The following is a 21955-nucleotide window of genomic DNA, read 5'->3' on the forward strand; positions in this document are numbered from 1 at the left end:
TGCGATAGAAAGATGTCTGCGAGATTGAAAGAAAAATATTATAAGACTATTGTTTGACCAGCTATGCTTTGTGGCTCAGAGTGTTGGGTCGCTACAGGATTACATATGCATAAGATGACAATAGCACAGATGCGTATGTTAAGATAGATGTGTGGCAAAATGCGCGAAGATAAAATTATGAATGACATTATTATGAGTTAGCCTCCATAAAAGAGATTAAGGAGAAGCGTTTAACATAATTTGGTCATGTGAAGAGAATATCAAAACGACCCAAAATCGATATATCTTAGATTGGCAAGTTGTTGGAAGAAATAAAAGGAAAAACAGGTCATTGAAAACTTGGATAAAAGTGATTAAAGAGGATATCTTAGACCTCGGTTTAAGAGATACATGTGAAAAATCACTTAATTTAGAGAATTAATATCCATATAACCGACCTCGCATCTAACGAGAATATGCTATAATGATGAAACATTTTGTTCATTAGATAATGAATATCATCTGGGATTACATAAAACATAGGATCCATCCATATCTGGTTATTTTCACCCGTGCTCTTCTCCCCCATACCTTCTGTATAAATTACGATCTTATGGAAACTTTGATTTCTTATCATAAGGACTACTAACACAACCAACGCTGAATTTAGCGGAGTGCATGTAACTGGTAAGACATTTATACCATTAAATGTTTTTTTTCTAGCACCACAAATAGCAAAAAAAATAAGATACAACAACACGAAGATAAGAAGCGCAAGCAATCAACAAAAGCTGTACAATCAGTCTTCCAGTATCTGCTGTCTCTCAAGCTCGATAATGTGTTCTGTCAATGAGCTATGGGTACTCTTCGACGTTTCATTGATGTTCCGGCACCGGTGAAGCTGTTCCCTGAGACTTCGAACAAGCTCATTAAGTCTTTGAATGTTCTTTTCCTGAGTTAAGATTATCTGCAGAAGGTGGATGGAATTATGTCAACAGAACGAGAAACTAACATCAAAACCAAACCTGGGGCATCGTTATCAATGTCAAACAAACGGCAGGATCATTTGAGTTAAGTTTCAGTGAGAACATCACTTTCGGGAAAAAGGTGTCCACAAATCTCGTCGTATATCAATTATGAAATGAAATCCGAGCGAGTAAAGTTTTGGTTACAAGAAGAGTTTTGTTATACTTTTAACAGCAAATAGATAAGTATTACAGCAGATACAAAAAATAGACATCGCCGAAAAGAGAGGGGGTCCATCAACACAAAAACAAGTCATGATACATCAACAAAAATCAGGACATAATTAATTCATGATATTGAGCAAAAAGGAGGCTGTTTCCTTGAAAGAAACTCCGAATCGTTGCATCCACTAAATCTAACAGCACAAACATAAATGATCCTTGAGACTTGAGAGTTGTTCCAAATATAATCTTTCTAGAAGAAAACGCATCAGTTAAAAATCCTGGTACTTCTTAGTCTCACCCAGTATCCTTTGTTTTCCTTTTTTTTTTAAAAGTATAAAGCGATGTTTTATACTGGTATAGAGTTTGTCAGACCAGAGTGTTTCCTGAAATAAAAAATGTGATTAACCAAATCCATTTTTAAATCCACCAAATTATTCCTTGCAATCTGACAATATATGGCAGCGTAAAGAAGTTCATATAATCCACCAAATATTTTCATTAAAAACTCTTCTTTATGTAGTTTGCATCCACTTCTACTAAAATTCCTATCAATGGGAAACAAAAGAGTCGTGCCGTTCATTGGTAGAATATGAGCAGCTGGTTAAAGCTCAAGTCATGCTCAGTTTTGATTGATCTTGAGTTCATGTTAATTTTATTTTTTATAGTAATTATTTTTTTATTATATTTTTTTATTCTTACTTTTATATATTTTAATTTTGATATTTTCCAAGATTTCGAACAATTTTGGGCTATTTGTGTTGGAACTGTTTTTTATTTCCTAGCATTTGAATTTGGAAAACACTTTTGTTGCACCGTTTTTTAGACGAAACTTAATTTTAGTTCATGTTTGGACAAATCAAGTTTTTCTTTTGTCCATGTGATAATGAAACTTTTCATTTTTTTCGAAATTCAAATATGATTGGTATTGATTCCTTGATTGATAAGCATTATAAATTGAACATCAATATTTTAATTGACATCGATAGTATGTATGCATGTAATTATAAAATTAAATGCAAATTAATTTCGTATGTTGACTTTAGAGAGAGTGAATAAATTATAAAGTCAACATTGAGAAAATATATTGATGTTTATGTCTAGATATGTGGTAATATAAATTTTATCAGGTGGTGATTTCATTCGGATTTATAGAGAACACCGTTTGAATATTGTGTACATCATTAGAATGTTGGGCATATATGTAAGAACCCGATATTGGATCATTAATCGGATTATGCAGTATATAAAGTGAACTAAGGATTTTATGCTCACATATCGGAGATCTGACATTTGGAAATAGTTGGATATTTGGACACTCAATAAAGTTGCGGAGTTTTATCACCGACAAAGATCATTGGTCGAAGAAACCATTGAGGACCAACTGTGATAACAAAGCTGCTATATTATATGTAAAGAACAAACTTGTGAAAGTCGATATATTGACATGGAGTTTCTAGCTGCAAAGAAATAATTCATAGTAGTTGTGAGTCAATTGAGCATGTTATTACAAACCCTATAATTGAAGATGTGTTAGTCATGAGTTGGCCACCCAAGAAGTTCATGTGCATTTGACACATTGATGTCCCATATAGATGATATGGACAACAAAATATGTGTTTCTTTTTATGTCTAAACCAACAAAATGTGTATTTATGTCCTGATTTTTTTTTTAAAGTCTAAACCAATGTTTTCTACTGGTATAGAGTTTCTCAGACCAGAGCGATTCCTAAAATAAAAAATGTGATCAACCAAATCCATTTTTAGATCCACCAACTTATTCCTTGCAATCTGACAATATATGGCAGCGTAAAGATGTTCATATAATCCACCAAATATTTTCATTAAAAACTCTTCTTTATGTAGTTTGCATTCACTTCTACTAAAATTCCTATCAATGGAAAACAAAAGAGTGATGCCGTTCATAGGTAGAATATGAGCAGCTCGGTTAAAGCTCAAGTCATGCTCAGTTTTGATTGATCTTGAGTTAATGTTAATTTTATTTTTATAGTAACTATTTTTTATTATATTTTTTATTCTTACTTTTATATATTTTAGTAACGAATTTTACAGAAACATGAAAACCATTTTGATATTTTTCAAGATTTCGAATAATTTTGGGCTATTTGTGTTGGAACTGTTTTTCATTTCCTACTATTTGAATTTGGAAAACACTTTTGTTGCACCGTTTTTTAAACGAAACTTGATTTTAGTTTCATGTTTCGAAAAATCAAGTTTTTTCTTTATCCATGTGGTAATTAAACTTTTCAGTTTTTTATTCAAATATGATTGGTATTGGTTCTTTGATTGATAAGCATTAATCAATATTTTAAATTATTTCGATAATATGCATGCATGTAATTATGAAATTTTTCGTATGATTTTAGTGAGAGTGAGTAAATTAGAAAATCAACATTGAGAAAATATATTCATGTTTATGTCTAGATATGTAGTAATATAAATTTTATCAGGTGGTGATTTCATTCGGATTTATAGCGAACACCGTTTGGATATCGTGTACATCATTAGAATGTTGGGCAGATATTTAAGAACCTCGATATTGGATCATTAATTGGGTTATGCGGTATATAAAGTGAACTAAGGATTTTATGCTAACATATCGGAGATCTGACATTTGGAAATAGTTGGATATTTGGACTCGTCCAAATAAAGTTGCGGAGTTTTATCACCGGCGATGATAATTGGTCTAAGAAACACCATCGATGATCAATTATGATAATAAAGCGCTATATTATATTTAAAGAACAACTGAAGCTTGTCAAAGTCAAAATATATTGACATGAAGTTTCTAGTTGGAAGGAAATAATTCAGAGTGGTTGTGTGTCAATTGAGCATATTATTGCAAACTTTATAATTGTGGATGCGCTTGTCATGGTTTGGCCACCCGAGATGTTTATGGGCATGTGACGCACGTCGGTGTTGTCCATACAGATGATATGCCTGTACAGTGGAAGTTTGTATTCGGCTTGAGCATTGACTCATTTGAAATGATTTAAGTTTCTGTACATACTAAGATTTATTTGAATGAATCTGAAATAAAGTGATGACTTTCATTGCATTTAACATCTGGTTGAAAGTTTATTATTGGACTATTTGAGTCATTAAGAGGACCAATTGGAAACTTAGGTTTTATTCTTGGATCACATTTAAGTATTTTCACGCTACGCATCCATACTTGATCTATGTTATTGATTATATTGATATTGTGATAATTGATGGGTTTAGTGATTTGAAATGTAGCGACGACCGCTTTGGTTTAATATTGGTATAATTGATAGATCAGATTGTTAAGAAATATTATGGTTTAGATAACAAGAGCTCAATCCAGTTTTTGCATGTACAATATCTGAATAACTTATGTGGCCTAAGTAGGAGATTGTTGAAACTATTTTGTGGACTCAAATAATTTAATTAATTGACATGGATAAATTATCTAATAAAGGAACCAATAAAATGATCTAATTAATTATTGGTTTCCATAATATTAAATAAATTGACATGATCCACCTTATGTGTATAAACTCAACCAAATTAAGTCTTCTATGATGGGTCGAAGACTGTTAAAATTATATAACGTTATGGTCCTCGTAACACATAGAATAACACATGATATACACGGTAGACATATTTTAGATATCTTTCCTTCTCCTACCTGAGGCAAGAATAAGTAGGTTGATTCTATGTTGCCTTGGAAGATTCATAACAACAACACTAGATCAATCAATGAATTCTTACACATATTTACTATTATTTATATTTTCTGATAATTCAACATGAAGTCCTACCATGTTGTGTATATAAATTCAATCACATGATTTACAGATTTATTTTTATTAAATCCCCAACAATTTGAGCTTCAGTATGCTGCACTTGTGATCGTGATCGTGCCACTGCTTGATGCATTCCTTGTAGCTCTTACAATTCTTGGATTCAGCAAAATTTGGTAATTTTGACTGCACCAAACTCCCTTTGCAGGCTATCCAAAGACACTCCCGAAGGCAATATGAGATGGTTACGATGTCTTGGAAAAACCAAATATATAATTGTACACTCCAACGCACTCATAACATAAATCTTCTCTAATGAAATGGTCTGAAGTTCTTTAATGAATTTACGCGAGGTTGTGATTGGTCAGAAAAAAAGTATATTGAGGAAATTATCTAAAATATAGATTTCAAATGGCTTCATTTTCAGAGAATTTCGAATCTGTTGAAAATTTATACATAAAAAGCTTGGTATAATAGGGGAAGTATCTGCTATGCACATAACTGAAAAGTATCCAAACACAACTTAGAAAATATTTCTCGAAGAATAATCAAGTCATTATATCTTTGCAAATTTGCTAGGTCATCTCTTCGAACATAACCATATAACGTAAGGCTGAAAATGCATTGATTAAATACAACAATAGCGTGCAATTATCACATCTAGCCAAGCTTTAATAGTGGTCGTGTTATTAATGTTTTCCCTAGCAGCACCTATATCACTAACAGTAATGCCTTTTAACAGATAGACTTTCTCTACCATAGATGGATTTTTTTTTACGTTTCAGCTACAACCATGGGAACAAGAACGAGAAACAAATACGCCAGTTACATGAGCAAATCCTTCAAATCTTTTCTACTAAGTATTCTTGTTGCAGAAAGTGGTAATAAATAAAAGTCTGGCCTCATTGGAAACATACCTTTTCGAGTAATATTAAATAATGTTCGATACATATAAATAACATCTAACAAGGATATCTTCTTGACCTTTGAAGTTGGTTGCAATTGCATAAATTACTTGGTCAATGTCAAAATTGAGTTTGTCGGATAAAACGTTTACCGTTTTACCAAAAATTATAGCTGGTAGTAACGGTGCAACTCAAATATTTTAAATTGTATAAGAGCTCATGCATCATGCTTCGATTGCTCTGAAGAACAATTATTGCAATTGTCGGACCGAGCTTGCCGCTTTACCAAAAACTATAGCTGGTGGTAACAGTGCAACTCAAATATTTTAAACCGTATAGTAGCTCAAACACCAAGTTTCAATTGCTCTGAAGAACAATTATTGCACCCCAACAACCCTAACAACCGACAAAATCACAACATATGAAGAACACATCCTCACAATACAGGGATCAATGAATGTTAGTTTTGTACCGCATATTTACCAAAAGTATCAGATTACAAGAAACTCGAATGTACCAAATCATACTATATTTATGTAGATGTACCAAACTCGAAGCAACCATACAATAAAACTCTCAACAAACTACCATGCATACACAACCAAATCATATGCCACATTTATGGAGATGCAATATATGATTTACAATGAACTTTTAGTTGAATTTCTGTATCCACTAAGACACAACCAGCTTGAAATTCTAAAAACAGATGCAAGACACAGATCACAGGCAAAAATCAACGGAAAACTATAAACAGCTTTCTATGGTAGATGAATCACATTCAGCTTCAAGCCACTGAATATCCCAAGTGCCACAAACACACAACTCGATTCACATAGAAACACATAAAACACTAAAAGTCTAAAACATTTAATCAGGTCTGCTGCTTTGAGGAATAGACAAATGACATGCTCACATAATTGACCAATCAATAAGACAACAAGGCCAACAATATAATCCTTCAACACTGGCTACTAACTGCTAAATGTGACACTAAAAGATTAGAAGAAGACTACAGTTACCTTCTCTTTGATGATCTCTTCCCTTTTTGAAACTTGTTCCTGCTTATGAGAATCCCTTGAACTCGTATCCACATCGCTCATTAATTGTTGCCTCCATTCAAATTGCGAGGTAATGATCAATACCAGCAACAGAAAAACAAGCAGCATTGGCCTTGACATATTATCTACCTCGTTCACAAAATCTAATAAAGGAAAAGTGGAGGAAATTAACATTAAACTAGCACAAGTTATACCAAATACCTACAAACGTTGCTAGTAATTTATATATCTAGTAATACAGCTTTCGCTCACCTAAAAAAAAGTCTTAATTTGCTTGGTTATTATAAATTGCCAAGATTCCGGCCCTTCACATAAAAAATGCTGGTTCCATCCCTATATACTTCATACCTGAAACATAAAATAATACAGACAACAAAAACGTAGGATTTAATTTCATATGTTTTCGCACTCCGAGAACCAAATTGCCCATTTATAATTTCTTGTCTCTTTTCCTTGTTATCGACTTAAAAAACACACAACTTCCGCAAACAAAGATGAAAACTAAAGGTAACAATTACCCGGTTTTTCCTTATTTTCCAAGCTCAAAATCTTTAAAAATGAGAGTTGGTCAAAATTGATAATTTGCGTAGAAAACATAACATTAATCGATTCCTTTCACCGTTTCATGTAATTTTCGCGGAACCCAGAGAAACAACTTACAGATCAGAGTCAGCATTAAACCGGACAGCATCAACGCGAAATGCGAACGAAAATATGGCAACAGTTACTCGGAAAAACCTTGAAGTCTTTGTTTGCAGGCAAGCTCGGCGACTGTTGGTTGGAAAGGAGGGGCGCAATTTACCTCTTCAACTATTCCCATTTTGACTCTGGGGAAAAAAATGGAAAGACGAAAGCAAGTGTTCGATATTTAGCACTGAAATTGGATTATGACCGTATGTATTCAGGAGATTTATCTAATGTTTTTTTAGATTTTAAATGTCTAGAATTATTAATTAAGACTTTCACATATTATATAGTTGATATTTAATGATATTCAAAATATATTTTCATTGAATTTTAAAAAATCTAAGTAATAACATTGACTTTTAAAAACTTCATAAAAGTTATATGTATTCAAATTTTCAATAGATTTTTAATGACTCGCATGAATTTATTAACATATAAACATTAAAGCCTAAACTAATACTATAAATTGTTTTTGGTTCAACCCAAAATTTTGGATAAATTTTTAAAACATATAACACATACACAAACTCTTTCTTTTTTCTATCTCTCTCACTTGTCAATAATACCAAAAAATGATCCAAAAAATAAAGCATCTTAGTTCTTAATAGTTTATTGTATCGCATAATTGATAAATAATTTGTTTCATTTGTTGTTTAAAAACTACATGTTATTTCTTTATTTTATGACTTCTNTAGAAATGCTAAAAAATTTTAAAAATCAATTTTTAGTCAAAAAACTAATTAAAATTTTAATATAATTTATTAAAAAAATTACTTTTAGTTTCAATTCTATGATTAGGTCTATTTTACAAATTTTATCTTGATTTTATTAATACAATTATGCATTTTAAAACAATTTCAAACATACATACAAACCCAAATATATACGTATAAACATGTAAAGATTAAATCATTTAAATTTTAAATAAATAAATTTATTTACTAATATAAAATTTAAAAAAATTATTTCAAACTGAATATGTTATCTATGTCAAGTTGTTTCAGATCCAGCCACTGTTTAATTGTAATTTCTGGTTTTCTGACCACTGGATCATTTCAAGTCGTTCAGAAAAAAAACATCAAAAGTTCAAGCCATTTATGTAAGAAAGTCAATTCGCAGATTATCTGTTGCACAATATCCTACCAACTCCCGAATAATAAAAAACTACATATTTCGGACATGATCTCTCAGCTTTATAAAAAGCATGGGGCTTAAAGTTACAAAAACACAAGGAACATCAAATGATACGTACGACAACTAAAAACGACATGTCCATCATGTTGGGTTAGAATACAGATGATCGTTGAAAAACAACCAAAATTGTTGAAATGTTTGATTATTCTCTCAAAGCCTACATATTTTCAAGAACTTTTAGCACTCCCAATCTTTCTATCTCAAGCTGCTCACTTAACACACTTATCAAAATATATTATATCTTCAAAGATCATTCTGTGCTACACTATGAACTCAAGCCGTCAAGCTAACTGTTGGATTATTTTGTTTTTTTTTTTTGGAGAACCAAAAATTCTTAAGCATCTAAATATTGTAAAGTGATTACTACGAGTTTCAATTTAGGCAGTGATAAGTCCTAACTGAAATGAATTATTACAAAACATTGTGAAGCTAAAATATTTAAGTGGAAATCTTCCCAAGTGAAATAATGAGTAAGGTAGAAATTTTATCTCAAACAACCTTAAAAATATTTGTCTCATTTCTTTACTCAACTTATTTTCAAGTCGGTTTTTTGTTAACTATCAATTACATTATATTGACTGTTTTCGCACTTAATTTTTTTAGTTGTCCAATAAAACCAGTCTTTCAAAAATATTTTTTAACAAGACTAGAAACTATTAAGAACGCTTCCAGATCATAAATTTTTTAAAAGAATTTAGCCACCATTCTTTAAACTTTAATCTATTGTCAACCCTTTACATAAGATGTCAATATCAAATAAGAAAAATGAAACCATTTTAATTATTATTTTTTTATAAAAATTTCAAGGCCCTTTCACATTCCCCCACCTTAAGTACAAACATGTACACATAACTATTTTATTTTCACACTTGGCTTATTACATTTAATCAGATAACAAATGTTCATTTCACAAATTTTGTTTTTTTATTTCACACTACATTTTAAAGGGTTGTAAATTGTAATCACAAATTCAATTTCTACTTCGTCATAAAATAAGTTATATGTCATTGTTCTACGTCGTCATAGAATAAGTTAGAGATAGATCACGTTTTTTGTAATTTGTTTAATTTTATCATGGACTAAGTCTTATTCTAAAGAGCCCGTTTTTTATATACATAAACATAAAATAAAAATGATTTACCAGAAATCATAGCTTAATATTAAAATAAAATTGTCATGCAACTTTGTAAAGTAAGTCATCAACATCCTTCAAAATAAACTAAAACAATGTTTTGTTCCAAAATTTTCAACCAATCTCAGAATAATATCATGAGTAGATATGTTGTGGTTGGCCCGATCAATACTTGCACTGAAAAGTAATATTTTTCATGAATCGAGTCGAGTTGAAAATTTGTATCACAAAATTGATCCATGAGACGGTTTTATAAAAATTTTGAGTAATATCATAAGTTTATGGAAATAAAAAAGTTCGAATAAGTGCTTGTCACACCATATGCAAACTCCCTCGAACATCACCACCAACTCAATCATTATTACATGTATCAAAAGAATCTAGTGAACATATAAACTCAACAAAGTCGTCCATACATAACAAATAATGCATATATCAAAATCTAGAAGTGTACCATTCATAGATTTAAATTTTCAAAACTTCACATAGATAAGTATATTTAAACTTTAAATAAAACTTCGTAATATTTCAAACCTCAAAATATCCTCAAGAAAATATTTGTGCACTTCAAAATTCTTAAACATAATTTTTTTTTCTTATAAACAATTTAAAAGCAGTTGAACAAGCAACATATACTGTAACAAAAAAGTAAATATTTAACGTGGTTCAATCATCTTTCAGCCGTCAACAATTCATAAATTTTTTGTCATACACATAATATCCATGGATCCAGGAGTTGGCAGAGACATTGACTCGGAAACCGATAACTTGAAAGCACATCAAGACCACGTAAACAATCAAAATTTTACCACATGACAAATTAACATTTTTAACTTTTCAAAAAATCTGTACTTTAACCTTCAAACATTTTCAACTCATTAAAAAATCTATAAACTTTATGACCTGCAGCACCTCACAATCACATGCACACACTCTGCACACACGCACACACTCTACACACACATGCACACACACTGCATATGCTCGGCACACATTTTGCACTGCACACACATACTCTGCATACTATTGCACACACACTGCATACTAGTGCACGCACATTGCACGCACACACACATTGCATACACTTGCACAAACACTGCACACATTTTGCACTCTTTTGCACACACATACTCATACACACACTCTGCACACACATTGCACGCACACACACATTGCATACACTTGCACAAACACTGCACACAATTTGCACTCTTTGCACACACACATACCCATACACCCACTCTGCACGCACATTGCACGCATACGCACATTGCATACACTTGCACGAACACTGCACACATTTTGCACACACACACATTGCATACACTTGCACGAACACTGCACACATTTTGCACTCTTTGCACACACACATACCCATACACACTCTGCACGCACACACACACACACACATACCCATACGCACACTCTGCACACACATTGCATACACTTGCACAAACACTGCACACATTTTGCACTCTTTTGCACACACATACTCATACACACACTCTGCACACACATTGCACGCACACACACATTGCATACATTTTGCACTCTTGCACACACACATACACACACTCTGCACACACATTGCACGCACACACACATTGCATTCACTTGCACACACATTTTGCACTCTTGCACACACACATACACACATGCACATACTTTGCACTCGGCACACACCGCACACATACACACACACTCTGCACACTCTCGACACACACTTTGCACAAACAATACACACATTTTGCACACTCTCTGCACACACATTTCATACACACTGCATAAACACTACTGGCACAAATATTGCACACACATTGCAAACACTCTGCACAAACATTGCACACACTTTGCACACATACATGAGCACACCACACATGCACTGCACACATTCTGCACATACGCACACACTGCACAGAATCTGAACACACACATTTTCTACATGCATTCAAACAGAAAAATCCAAGCTAAAATTCTCAACATATAAAAAATACCATAATGAAACGAACGAATTACATTTGCCTTTGATGTTTAGGTTGAGATGCTTCAAAACTTGCACCAGCTATTTGAGAAAACCACATGTGTTCTTTGAGTCAAACGAAAATGAGTTTGGATCGAAGTTTTTCATATAAAAGGCTGAAAAAAATTAAAAGATAAGACATTAAATAGTTGTTTGGCTAAAAACTCGAAATAAAACTTAAAACTTGAAACCCTTTTAATCTACATAATTTCTTTTTATCGTTCTCGGGCATTTTCACCGGAGACAATTTCGAGCACACCTCACATGAAAATTTAAGAAAAATCTTTGGACATCACTAAAAAAATATCGAAGTTAACATTCAATTTAAACAATTAGATGCATAATTAAATAAAAGCAAGAACGCAGCTCTTTGTACTATATTTTTTGCATTACACTTTTTCACATGCTTCATTTTTTCCATATAGTCACCATAACGCAATGATCGAAACAGACTTAAAATTATTTTTTTTTTTAAAAGAAAAAGAAACAGAGTTAAAGTTAGGGGAAGTTGGTGAAAAATCCCCAACCAAAACATTTATTTGGGTTCACTCCCTACCCACAAAATTGTGGTACTATGTCATACAAATTGTGGTACACTTCATGTGGAAATGTGGTACACTTCATGTGAAAATGTGGTACTAAAAAAGTACCTAGGGACTGAACACAAAAAAAAACGGCGGCTAGGGAGTTAAGTCCAATTTCCCGTTAAAGTTACGTTGGCACTGAAAATGCACTTAAACATTTGCGTATTCTTGACTTTTTAGAACAAAGATTTCATTATAACTGTTGCGGAGAATTTATTTTCAATGATTATTCTACAGTTGTGATTCCACATTATCTTACCCAAAATTTTGAACATAAGCTAGATTGATTGCAAGTGTTTGCCACAATTCTAACTCGGGGACGTAATCCTCCTCCCCTCGTCACCCAAAATTTGTGCTCTCCAATGCTTACACTTTCTAGCGTGAATGCTAGCGTGAAGAAAGAACAAAAGTGTGCTATCAGACTGAAAGTCCATTTATACTAATGAGCCTAACAAACTCACACATTTTTAAAAGATTGCCTAATAAACTCTGAACAAATCCTAAAAATATACGACCAGTATCCTATTGATGTTAAATGTGGTGACAGTGGCTCCTTGCGCTTGTGATTTGTTCGTTTGCCTCAGATCTGAGATTAAGCTATATATATGTGTGTGCATAAACTACAAGTTTCAAACAAACATTCATCCTATATAAGCTGTTCAAAAGAAGAGAATTTGAATTTGATGCAGGAAAAAAACTATAATGTCCGTCCATGAAAGGGAAGGAAGGTCAAAACCCAGTTCATGTCGATGGTGATACAGCCCAAGCACCATTTCATGTCCTCTGAGGTGAATTTGCTTGAACGTTGTTCAGGCCACCTAATGGTATGCTGCTTGAATATTTCGATTTTTTGCTCCCAGAAAGCTGCAAGAGATGTAAGATGAACAAGTTAAACAAACAAAGCATTCTGTGAAACTTAGGAGGGACAAGACCATATTTTTATGCATGGTACATGCACAAGTTCGTAGAAAATTTTAATAACGGAATTGTAAAGTGGCTGTAAAATTTGGAATTAAAATTAAATTTCACTCACCACATCATCGGCATTTCTCTTAAGCTTCTTGCCTGTTCCCAGAAAGTGGAGCACTTCATGTTTGGAACGAAATTTGCGTCCCGATGGATCAAAGAAGTACTGCATATGTCGGATGTTAGGCACAAATAGTCAAGGATATATTTGACAGTATACATATAGAAATGCATAAGAAAAGGCATCGCCTACAAAAAAATAAGTGGAAATAGATAGAATGACTAAAAATTATTGGAACACAAAAGAAAGTGTAACATAGGAAATCATGAATAATTGTTGGCAATTAATAGCACTAAAAAATGAACTCAATAACGGATTAGAACATTTAAACCTAATTGCACAATGTAATTATCTCCACGGATGATATAGTTTTCAGGAGGGGAAAGGAGGCAGTCTTGAACAAACACAGAAAACATTTTATTCATGTATTATAATCAATCAATTTCTTAAAATAGTCTCATTTTCACGTTGCTCGCCAATAAGGTGGGATCGACACATGCATTCATAACTACTGAACAGGTCATATTGCACCATGAACAAAAGAGAGAAAAGTCATTAACTGAAATATGGTATACACAAGCAGACAAGCTAAATGGTTAGCTCTATGACATTTCTTGCAGGTACTATCTTATGAAACAAAATTCTGCCACTGCCACTGCCACTGCCACAAACACCACAGTCTTGTGTATGTTTCAACATAATTGTCAACAAACCCTGTTATATTAGAACTGGTTTTCCAGCAAAATATTATAGAAGACACAATCATTGCAGTGCTGATCTCTATCATCAAATAAAGTATTAACCAGTAAGTAATGTGGGTGATCACATCTCAAGTTGGATTTACCATAATAACAGGTTATTAAAAAAGTTACATTTTGAAATATTAAGAAAAAGGAAAATTTCCGCATCTATAAATGCGACCAAGCTTCTACCTTAAACTTTTGAATCAAAATAGTGCTCTAAACAAACTTGTAGGCCTACATCTCGCAGTAAACTCCCCACTTGCTCAATAACAAGCATAGGATAACAACATACAGCAACCTTAGAACTCCAAATCAGTCGAATATAGTCCAAAATCCTCTATTGTCTCCAAAAACATGACACATTTAAAATTTCAGTATAAATAAATTTTCATAATATGAGGAAAAACTGTCCCGTATTTATTGAGTTTTAATTTTAATTAAATTATGTTTATCATTTGAAAAGGTCAGCACTTACGAAGTCCATTCTTCAACTTGCTAAAATCTTTGCCAAATTTTATGTAAAATGTAAAAAAAAAACATGCAATGAGAAATAATAGATTTTTGGTTTTCAAAATATCAGTAAAACACAATTTTTTTTTTGTTGAATAAGAGTAGAACACAACTTGAAGGGGAACACATGTTAAAGAAAGAATTCCAAATCTGCTAACCTATAGAAAGAAATCATTCAAAATGAACACAGATAACATCCAAGATTATTGTAAGGAAACATGATATTCTAATAATTTATTCAAATCCTAGACTTTGGTGGTTGAGTTCTTGAATTTCCCATGCGTGTATCTTTTTTAAATAACTTTCGTTTTGACTGATGAGTTGGGATCCTTGCTGGGCTGGTTTATGGACAACGATTCTGAGTTGTTGGGTTCGAAACATCACCCTCCTTTGGAGAATCCGGTTTGAACGCGAACTCTGGAAACTCAGTTGCTAAAGTCACTGCATCTTCCGAAGAGGCTTCAGCTGGAGATAACCTCTGCCAATGCACCAGAAGCGCTATCTTCCCCTGGCATGATCCCGCTCCAGCACTGCTTGTGGAATGGGACAGAATCTTTCTTTTTGTATCGGTGGTAAGATTGGTGGTAGTAGGGGGTTCTCCTTTATAATATTTCCAGCACGATAATACACAGACAACTGGACGAATGCGAGGGTCTGCGGGGCTCCAATTTGTACATTGTAGGTCCAATCTGGGTATGATCTGGAATGGCCCAAAGTAACAAGCTACCAATTTCTTGTTGGGTTGAGCGGCCACACCAATTTGATGGCATGGCTGCAATTTCGACCAAACAAATTCTCCAACATTGGAACTGATGTCATAATGGTTAGCATCATACCCACTTTTCATGCGGTTCTGAACCTAGTATAAGTGATGCTTCAAATATGCCAGCATCTACCTAAAAACTCCTTAGAGCTCGTACTGTGGTCGGTAAGGGCCATTGTTTGATGGCTGCGATCTTGTCTTCATCCACGCTGACCCCTTCATGAGAAATCATATGGCCGAGATAGGCCACTTTATGCTGAGCCAAGAAGCATTATAACACTTTGAATATATTTTTATAAGACTGAGAACACCAGCTTCAAGTGCTGTAAATGGGTTTGCCATGAGTCACTATAGATTAATATATCTTCGAAAAAGACCGGTACAAGTTGCGCAAGTACTCCTTAAAAATAGAATTCACAAGAGATTGAAAAGCGGAAGGCGCGTTTGTAAGTCCAAAAGGCATGACTAAAAATTCAAAGTGGTCATGATGAGTCCAGAGAGTCTCTAAGGGCACGCTTTCAGGGTCCATTAAAATTTAGTGGTAGGCGGAACAAAGCTCTAATTTCGGAAATATATAGCCACCTGTAATTCATCCAATAGTTCGTCAATGACGGGAATGAGAAACTCATCTTTTATAGTTTTTGCATTGAGTGGACAATTGATAGGTGTATATTTTAATTAATTTATTTATTTGAGTTAATTTATTGCGGTTAGGAGAATTTTAATGGTTTTAAATTGATTTTTTATAGTTCATAATCATGATTTTTTATTGTAAAAGTGATGAAATCGAATCATAACATGGGGAGAAGATTGGCATTTGAATGAGTTCGGCATATCGGAGCAACACCTCAAACGAAAGAAGAAGAAACACAAGCCCATGGTACAATTAGTGACAAGAGGATCGTGTATTGCCCTTGCTTGGGTCATGTGTGGCACAACATTAAACCAAGGAGCAAGATTTATTGTAGCAAGGTTTCGTATGATGCATGAACGAGAGGAAAGAACAATTCAAGGTGTCATGTATGCAAGTATAGAGAATGAAGAATAAGGAAAGTAATGGGTCGTGAACAAGAAGGAAATTAAGATAGAAAAATGTTAGAAGGAACATGTGCCACTGGAATAAATCTTAAAAGGAACCGAGCGCCAAGTGCATTAAAAGTTGAGAAGAACGACTTATACACAAACCATTTCACAACACCGCATTCAGCCGAATCTTGTCAATTCTCGACTTTTTAGGAAAAATCTGAAGTATTCTACCAAGTTGAACGTGATATTGAGGATCCCAAATAAAATCGAATACACAAAAAAGAAAGGAGATCAATCGAGATTCTGAAGTTTCAAAAAAAACAGAATAACAACAAAAAGAAAGGGGTCATATGAATAGAAGGATGGAACAACGCTTTGGAACTTCACTTTTGCAAATTTATTTTTCCTTTTCTCGCACTTTTTACTTGTTATTGTTTTTGCTTTTATATTTTAGTTAGATTTTATGGTCTTGTGGCGGTAAACTTTAATTCTTGGATGAGGAAGACAAAAACTTGAAATTAATAACTTGTGAGATTTGCGGTTTTGTATAAATTTTGTTTGATTTATGTTTGAGTATCAATTGTTTATTTGGTTTATGTGATCATTAATTATTCATTATCTTGCTAGACTGACCGACTAGTTTTTATTTATATAACTTATTGTTGAATTATAAATTAAATCTACAATTGTTTGATCCCTCTCATTTGAGAACCAAATGAGATTAATAATTTTTCGCTTTTAAATTTTTAGAGAAAATAATTGACTAAATTAAATGTAACTGCTAGTGTTCATGTTGTTTAGCACCATCACTCTTTGTAGTTTTTTATTGTTATCATTAAATTAAATAATTATCACTTACATGAGATTATTTAATTGATAAGTATTAATTAGAGCAATTCTTTTTATTAATTTAACCAATAATAAGGCAAGATATGAATTGAATTTCCATTAGTGAACATTCAAATATAAATTAATATTATAACATCGATGATCAAGGTAATAAATTTCATTGGTAGAGTTGATCAAAACCAAGGTTAATTTTCATTGATGGTTAGTAATTTAAATTTTTAGTCTTGCATCCTAGTTAGTTTATTTGTTAAATTCAATTTTTACTTTCTTAGTAGTAATTAAACTTGAAAAACCCTAGAGTGATTTTTAGTTTAGCACAATAAATTCATACCTCCTCAAGGAAAATATTCATACTACTACATCTTTATTGATTCGATTGATTTCGGTTAATTTGGGTGAGTTACGATTACTTGCTACCAATGATAATCAACACACATTCAGCACATTGTATCCGACTATCGAACCAAGAGGACAAGTGAGGAGAACATAAAAGCATTGTGGCAAATTATACATTTATTCAACATGTCTTCACATTGTTTCTCAATCTAATCCTTTTGTGCAAAAGGATAATGATAGAGGCCCAAATCGTATTTTTCCCCTGCTCTACAGTGAATTCCCAATGCATAGTGTCCAAGGTTTTGAGCCAAATCAAGCTTAAGACCGCATCAAATTCCCCTAAGTTGAGAATAAAAAATTCCATTAAAAAAACTTTGGCCTTCCAAGCTAAAAGCATGTCTGGGAAGACCCCTGAACAGACTAAACACGACGGTGACGCTTAAAACCATTCATTGGTGCACGTGAAGTCCCAATCATGAGGTCAACGAAGTATCCAAGAAACAACGAGTCCTCCTTGAATCAATAAGAATCGGTATAGAAGTTTGCTGAATAAATACAAAAACTTGCATTGTTTGGACTTACCACATCCCATTAAGTGAATGTATAGAAATTTATGGATCATTCAGGTTCTCCTTTGTCTCAAGTGGATCAGGTGGCTCGTCCATGCTCCTTTCAAACCTGAATAACTGAATTGGTAACGGGGTGGATAAACCTCGTCACAGTTAAAACATAGTTCGTGAGAGTGTCTTTCTTCAATTTCTCCTTGAGATAATTTTTTTACCAATGGCAAACGAGGTGGTGGTGAGATATGCCAAGCGGGTTCAATCTAGCCTCCGTTCATTTAATCTAGCAAGACATCGCAGTTGTTGACGGAGATCCACTTCCACCGTGATATGTTCTTGCAAGCCATGAAAGAATATTTGAACTTCTGGTTAGCTAGCAAGATCCCCCAACTCGTGCAAATAATTGTTCAAAGCGCCATTGTCAATCTTCGACGAAGTCTTGTTAACGTAGTTTAACCAATGCCCCCCAACTCATTACTGCAAATTTGAGGCTCGAAATACATCCAAGTGAAAAGAGACAAGTCCCACTTTCTCTGCCTCTGGAATGCATTAGCGGGAAAAATATTCACAATGCTTGAGCCGACCTTCTGGATTGGTTTGGCCATTGTAGCATGGGACATTGATCTTAAAGAATTTAGGGACACCAATGGTCCCTAACTCGCGACTGGGCTGGGAATGGGGTTCTAGTCTGGTGTGGCTCTTATATGGCTCTCGTGATTGCCTGTGTGGTTAGTGGTGAGAGTGAAAGTTAACAGTACAAGTTATTCGGCCAGTTCACGGTGGCGGCGTTCTGCTGCAGTCTTGTCATCCTTGTACAGCTATAAGAAAGCATCAAATTCCTGCTGAAACTCTTGCGATTCACCCATAACATTGGTCTTTGATGCCAATATGATACATCCCCTTGAAACGGAATGAGTTATGGGTCTTGTAAATGGTTGAAACACAAAGTCAGCGATCTCCTATTTGCTTATTTGATTTTTGGCCTTTACGACCTATTGCGTGAATACGTAATCGAGGCTCGTTGGAGAGAACCTCATGATCTCATATTCAATATATTTTTGTAAGAATGCAAAGATAAAATTTTATTCAAGAATTCCTTCAACAAATACAGAAGAGTGTTCCTCATTCACATTAAATAAATAATTCCAAATCTTCTAACCTATAGAAAGAAATAATTCAAAATAAAGAAAGATAATATCCTATTTTATCGTAACCAAACATAATTTGATGATAATTAATTCAAAGAGATAGAATTAACTAGTATCCCAGACTTTGGTGTATCTTTTGTTAATAACTTCCATTCTAGCAAATGAGTCTGGATTAAGGTACAATAATTGTCCCTACTAGGTAGAGCGATCAAACAATGACGTTTGAGCTTCTATACGGTTTAAAAGATTTAAATTGCACTATTAGCACCGGCTATAGTTTTTGGTAAACCGGCAAGCGCTCGATCCTACAATTAGTACCAGAGCCAAAGTTATGGGTTCGATTCCCATTGATGACAAAAAGTGCAATTATTGAGAGGGAGATTGTTAAGGTGTAATAATTGTCCCTGCTGGGTAGAGCAATCGAACCATTGTGCTTGGGCTGCTATGTGGTTTAAAATATTTGAGTTACATCATTATCACCGGTTATAGCTTTTGGTAAAGCGGCAAGCGCACGGTCCTACAGTTCGGATCCTTGCTGGGCTGGTTTACGGCCAACAACAAGTTGGCACAAGTCATTGATTTTGAGCATTTACAAGGCCAAATTATTTGGATATGTATAATGTATTGCACATGTTTTGTCCACAAAACATTTGGCCCAACGATTAATATTTTATTTGTTTATTCCTAAAAATTTGGTTTCGAGACAAAATTTAAAATAGCCACCATTTACATCTGCTAACATAAACAACACAGGCTGCAAGAAAGAGTGACCTGCGTACAACTACAATAACTTCCATATTTTTCCTAGACTTGATAAACGGAAATTTTCATTCTTAAGATCAACGTGACTTTGCCACAGTAAAGGAGCCCTCTAACAAGCAAGCATTTCATTCTCAAGATAAATCAAGCATTTGCAAATTGAATTTTTCATAATTTTAGATGGTTATTTTGGAATGAGATAACCACCAGATATGTGGAGTTAATGTCAAAGCCAGTCAAAATTTGTCGAGAATTTTTTACTAAATAAACTGTTGGGCATTACAAAAACAAAATTACGTATTAAAATTGTCGAAAGAACACACAAACACACCACTGTAAGAACTAGTCCAATCATTTCTTAATTTATATCAGCTGAAGCTGTCATAAATTGCCCAACTGGGAAAAATCAGCTACCTGAAGACGCCAGGCTGGGATTTTGCCATAATGTTTCACCAATGTATAGAGTTCTAGCAACAGTTAGTTAATCACAAATTGCATAACTGTATGTTAAAGTCAACAAACTCTTGTTTAAACCGACTATATGGCGCTAAATTGAACAAACTTGGCAACACACATAACTCAAGGTTGAACAAGCTTACTGCTTAAACTTGCAGATTTTTGGGTGATGAAGAAACTTAAATGTTTCCCATCAGTTCAATATAGCCATGGTCTAGTTATATTCTGGATTAGAGTCCACAATTTAACAGTAACAGTCTAACAGAAACCTACATTTATAGAAATGAAAAACAACGGACAAAATTACAGACGAATCAAAATGGAAGTATCACGCAACAAACATAAATATAGCAGTAACAGAAACCTTAATTTGTAGAAATGAAAACCAATGGACAAAATTTACAAACGAATCAAAAAATGGAAGTATCAGGTAACAAAATACGAGGCAAAAGTAAGGCGCGAAACGAACTCAAAGCCTATAACCAAAGAAACCATACTCTGTCAATAAGTCCAGTAGAGGCGCCAGAGGTGCGAACTCTCAAGTCAATCCTCCAGTCCTCCGGCAACCATTCGGGCCTCTTGGCCATTTCCTCCATGCTTCGCCACCTCGCCACCTTGGGGGTCGGCTCTGGCAAAACATCCTCCGGGGCCACCATCGAAATCGGTACCGCGTCGATGACGGGCATCGATTCAAAGCCACCTCCCCTTTGATGGTGCTGGTCCTCCGGGGAGTCGCTTCCATCAGCGGCTTCGAATCCCAGAACCGGGTCGGGTCGTGTGTGGTTAGGATATTCGGGTTGCGGCATGGCAATTTTTGCGGAAACAGTGCAAAATTCGAACAAGCAAAACTAAGAGTAATGCGAAAAATAAATCTACGAGCATTACAGTAATAAATGCTTTCGACTAATTATTGCCTCAAACCAAAAAGTCCCTCTTCACAAGTGCCATTTTCACCCCAAACTTTTCAAAAATAGACCAATTCGATCCGTGTTCGAAAGCCGAGTAGAGTTGTCAATGCGAGTTGGGTGTGTCAGGTTGACCAACAAAATTTAACGGAATGAGTTGGAAAAGTCTGGTTTCCACTTGGCCGGATAGATTATTTTAAATATTTTTAAACAATAATTATTATTATTTTAAAATATTGGAGAAATTTTTAAAATAATATGTGTATTTTAGGTAAAACAAAAAAAGTTTAAAAATCTACACCAAAATTAATTTTGATACTAATAAATATTAAT

General features: G+C 33.9%; 2 protein-coding genes across 5 annotated transcripts; both read right to left on the minus strand.

Moving 5' to 3' along the window:
• Nucleotides 1-464: 464 nt before the first annotated feature.
• LOC140960373 (uncharacterized) lies at nt 465-7789 on the minus strand. 3 transcript variants are annotated; one of them, XM_073418624.1, is made up of 4 exons: nt 7581-7789; nt 7177-7268; nt 6882-7065; nt 465-946 (listed from the first exon to the last, which is right to left on the minus strand). In XM_073418624.1, exons 3-4 carry the CDS (start codon nt 7038-7040, stop codon nt 779-781), a joined length of 327 nt encoding a protein of 108 aa, XP_073274725.1. In that variant the 5' UTR covers nt 7041-7065; nt 7177-7268; nt 7581-7789; the 3' UTR covers nt 465-778. The 3 variants fall into 3 exon arrangements, with proteins under 3 accessions (XP_073274725.1, XP_073274726.1, XP_073274723.1); XM_073418625.1 differs by having other exon boundaries at nt 6882-7063; nt 7173-7268; XM_073418622.1 differs by lacking the exon at nt 7177-7268 and having other exon boundaries at nt 6882-7063.
• A 5373-nt stretch (nt 7790-13162) lies between these two features.
• On the minus strand, nt 13163-21696 carry LOC140958258 (methyl-CpG-binding domain-containing protein 6-like). Of its 2 annotated transcripts, XM_073415641.1 has the most exons (3): nt 21215-21668; nt 13571-13669; nt 13163-13401 (listed from the first exon to the last, which is right to left on the minus strand). In XM_073415641.1, exons 1-3 carry the CDS (start codon nt 21521-21523, stop codon nt 13312-13314), a joined length of 498 nt encoding a protein of 165 aa, XP_073271742.1. In that variant the 5' UTR covers nt 21524-21668; the 3' UTR covers nt 13163-13311. The 2 variants fall into 2 exon arrangements, with proteins under 2 accessions (XP_073271742.1, XP_073271743.1); XM_073415642.1 differs by lacking the exon at nt 13571-13669 and having other exon boundaries at nt 21215-21696.
• Nucleotides 21697-21955: the final 259 nt, after the last annotated feature.

The sequence above is a fragment of the Primulina huaijiensis genome, chromosome 15 (assembly GCF_012295235.1).
Source record: "Primulina huaijiensis isolate GDHJ02 chromosome 15, ASM1229523v2, whole genome shotgun sequence".
NCBI lineage: Eukaryota > Viridiplantae > Streptophyta > Magnoliopsida > Lamiales > Gesneriaceae > Primulina > Primulina huaijiensis.

Excerpts from the sequence above, each read along its gene's own strand:
- LOC140960373 (XM_073418622.1), bottom strand. The coding sequence starts at position 7,611 with ATGCTGTCCGGTTTAATGCTGACTCTGATCT. Across the intron at positions 7,064-7,580 it reads TTTAATGCTGACTCTGATCT|ATTTTGTGAACGAGGTAGAT; the intron begins GTAAGTTGTTTC and ends TTCCTTTATTAG. Across the intron at positions 947-6,881 it reads AAGAGATCATCAAAGAGAAG|ATAATCTTAACTCAGGAAAA; the intron begins GTAACTGTAGTC and ends CACCTTCTGCAG.
- LOC140958258 (XM_073415641.1), bottom strand. The coding sequence starts at position 21,523 with ATGCCGCAACCCGAATATCCTAACCACACACGACCCGACCCGGTTCTG. Across the intron at positions 13,670-21,214 it reads CTACTGGACTTATTGACAGA|TACTTCTTTGATCCATCGGG; the intron begins GTATGGTTTCTT and ends CGACATATGCAG. Across the intron at positions 13,402-13,570 it reads AGAGAAATGCCGATGATGTG|CTTTCTGGGAGCAAAAAATC; the intron begins GTGAGTGAAATT and ends CATCTCTTGCAG.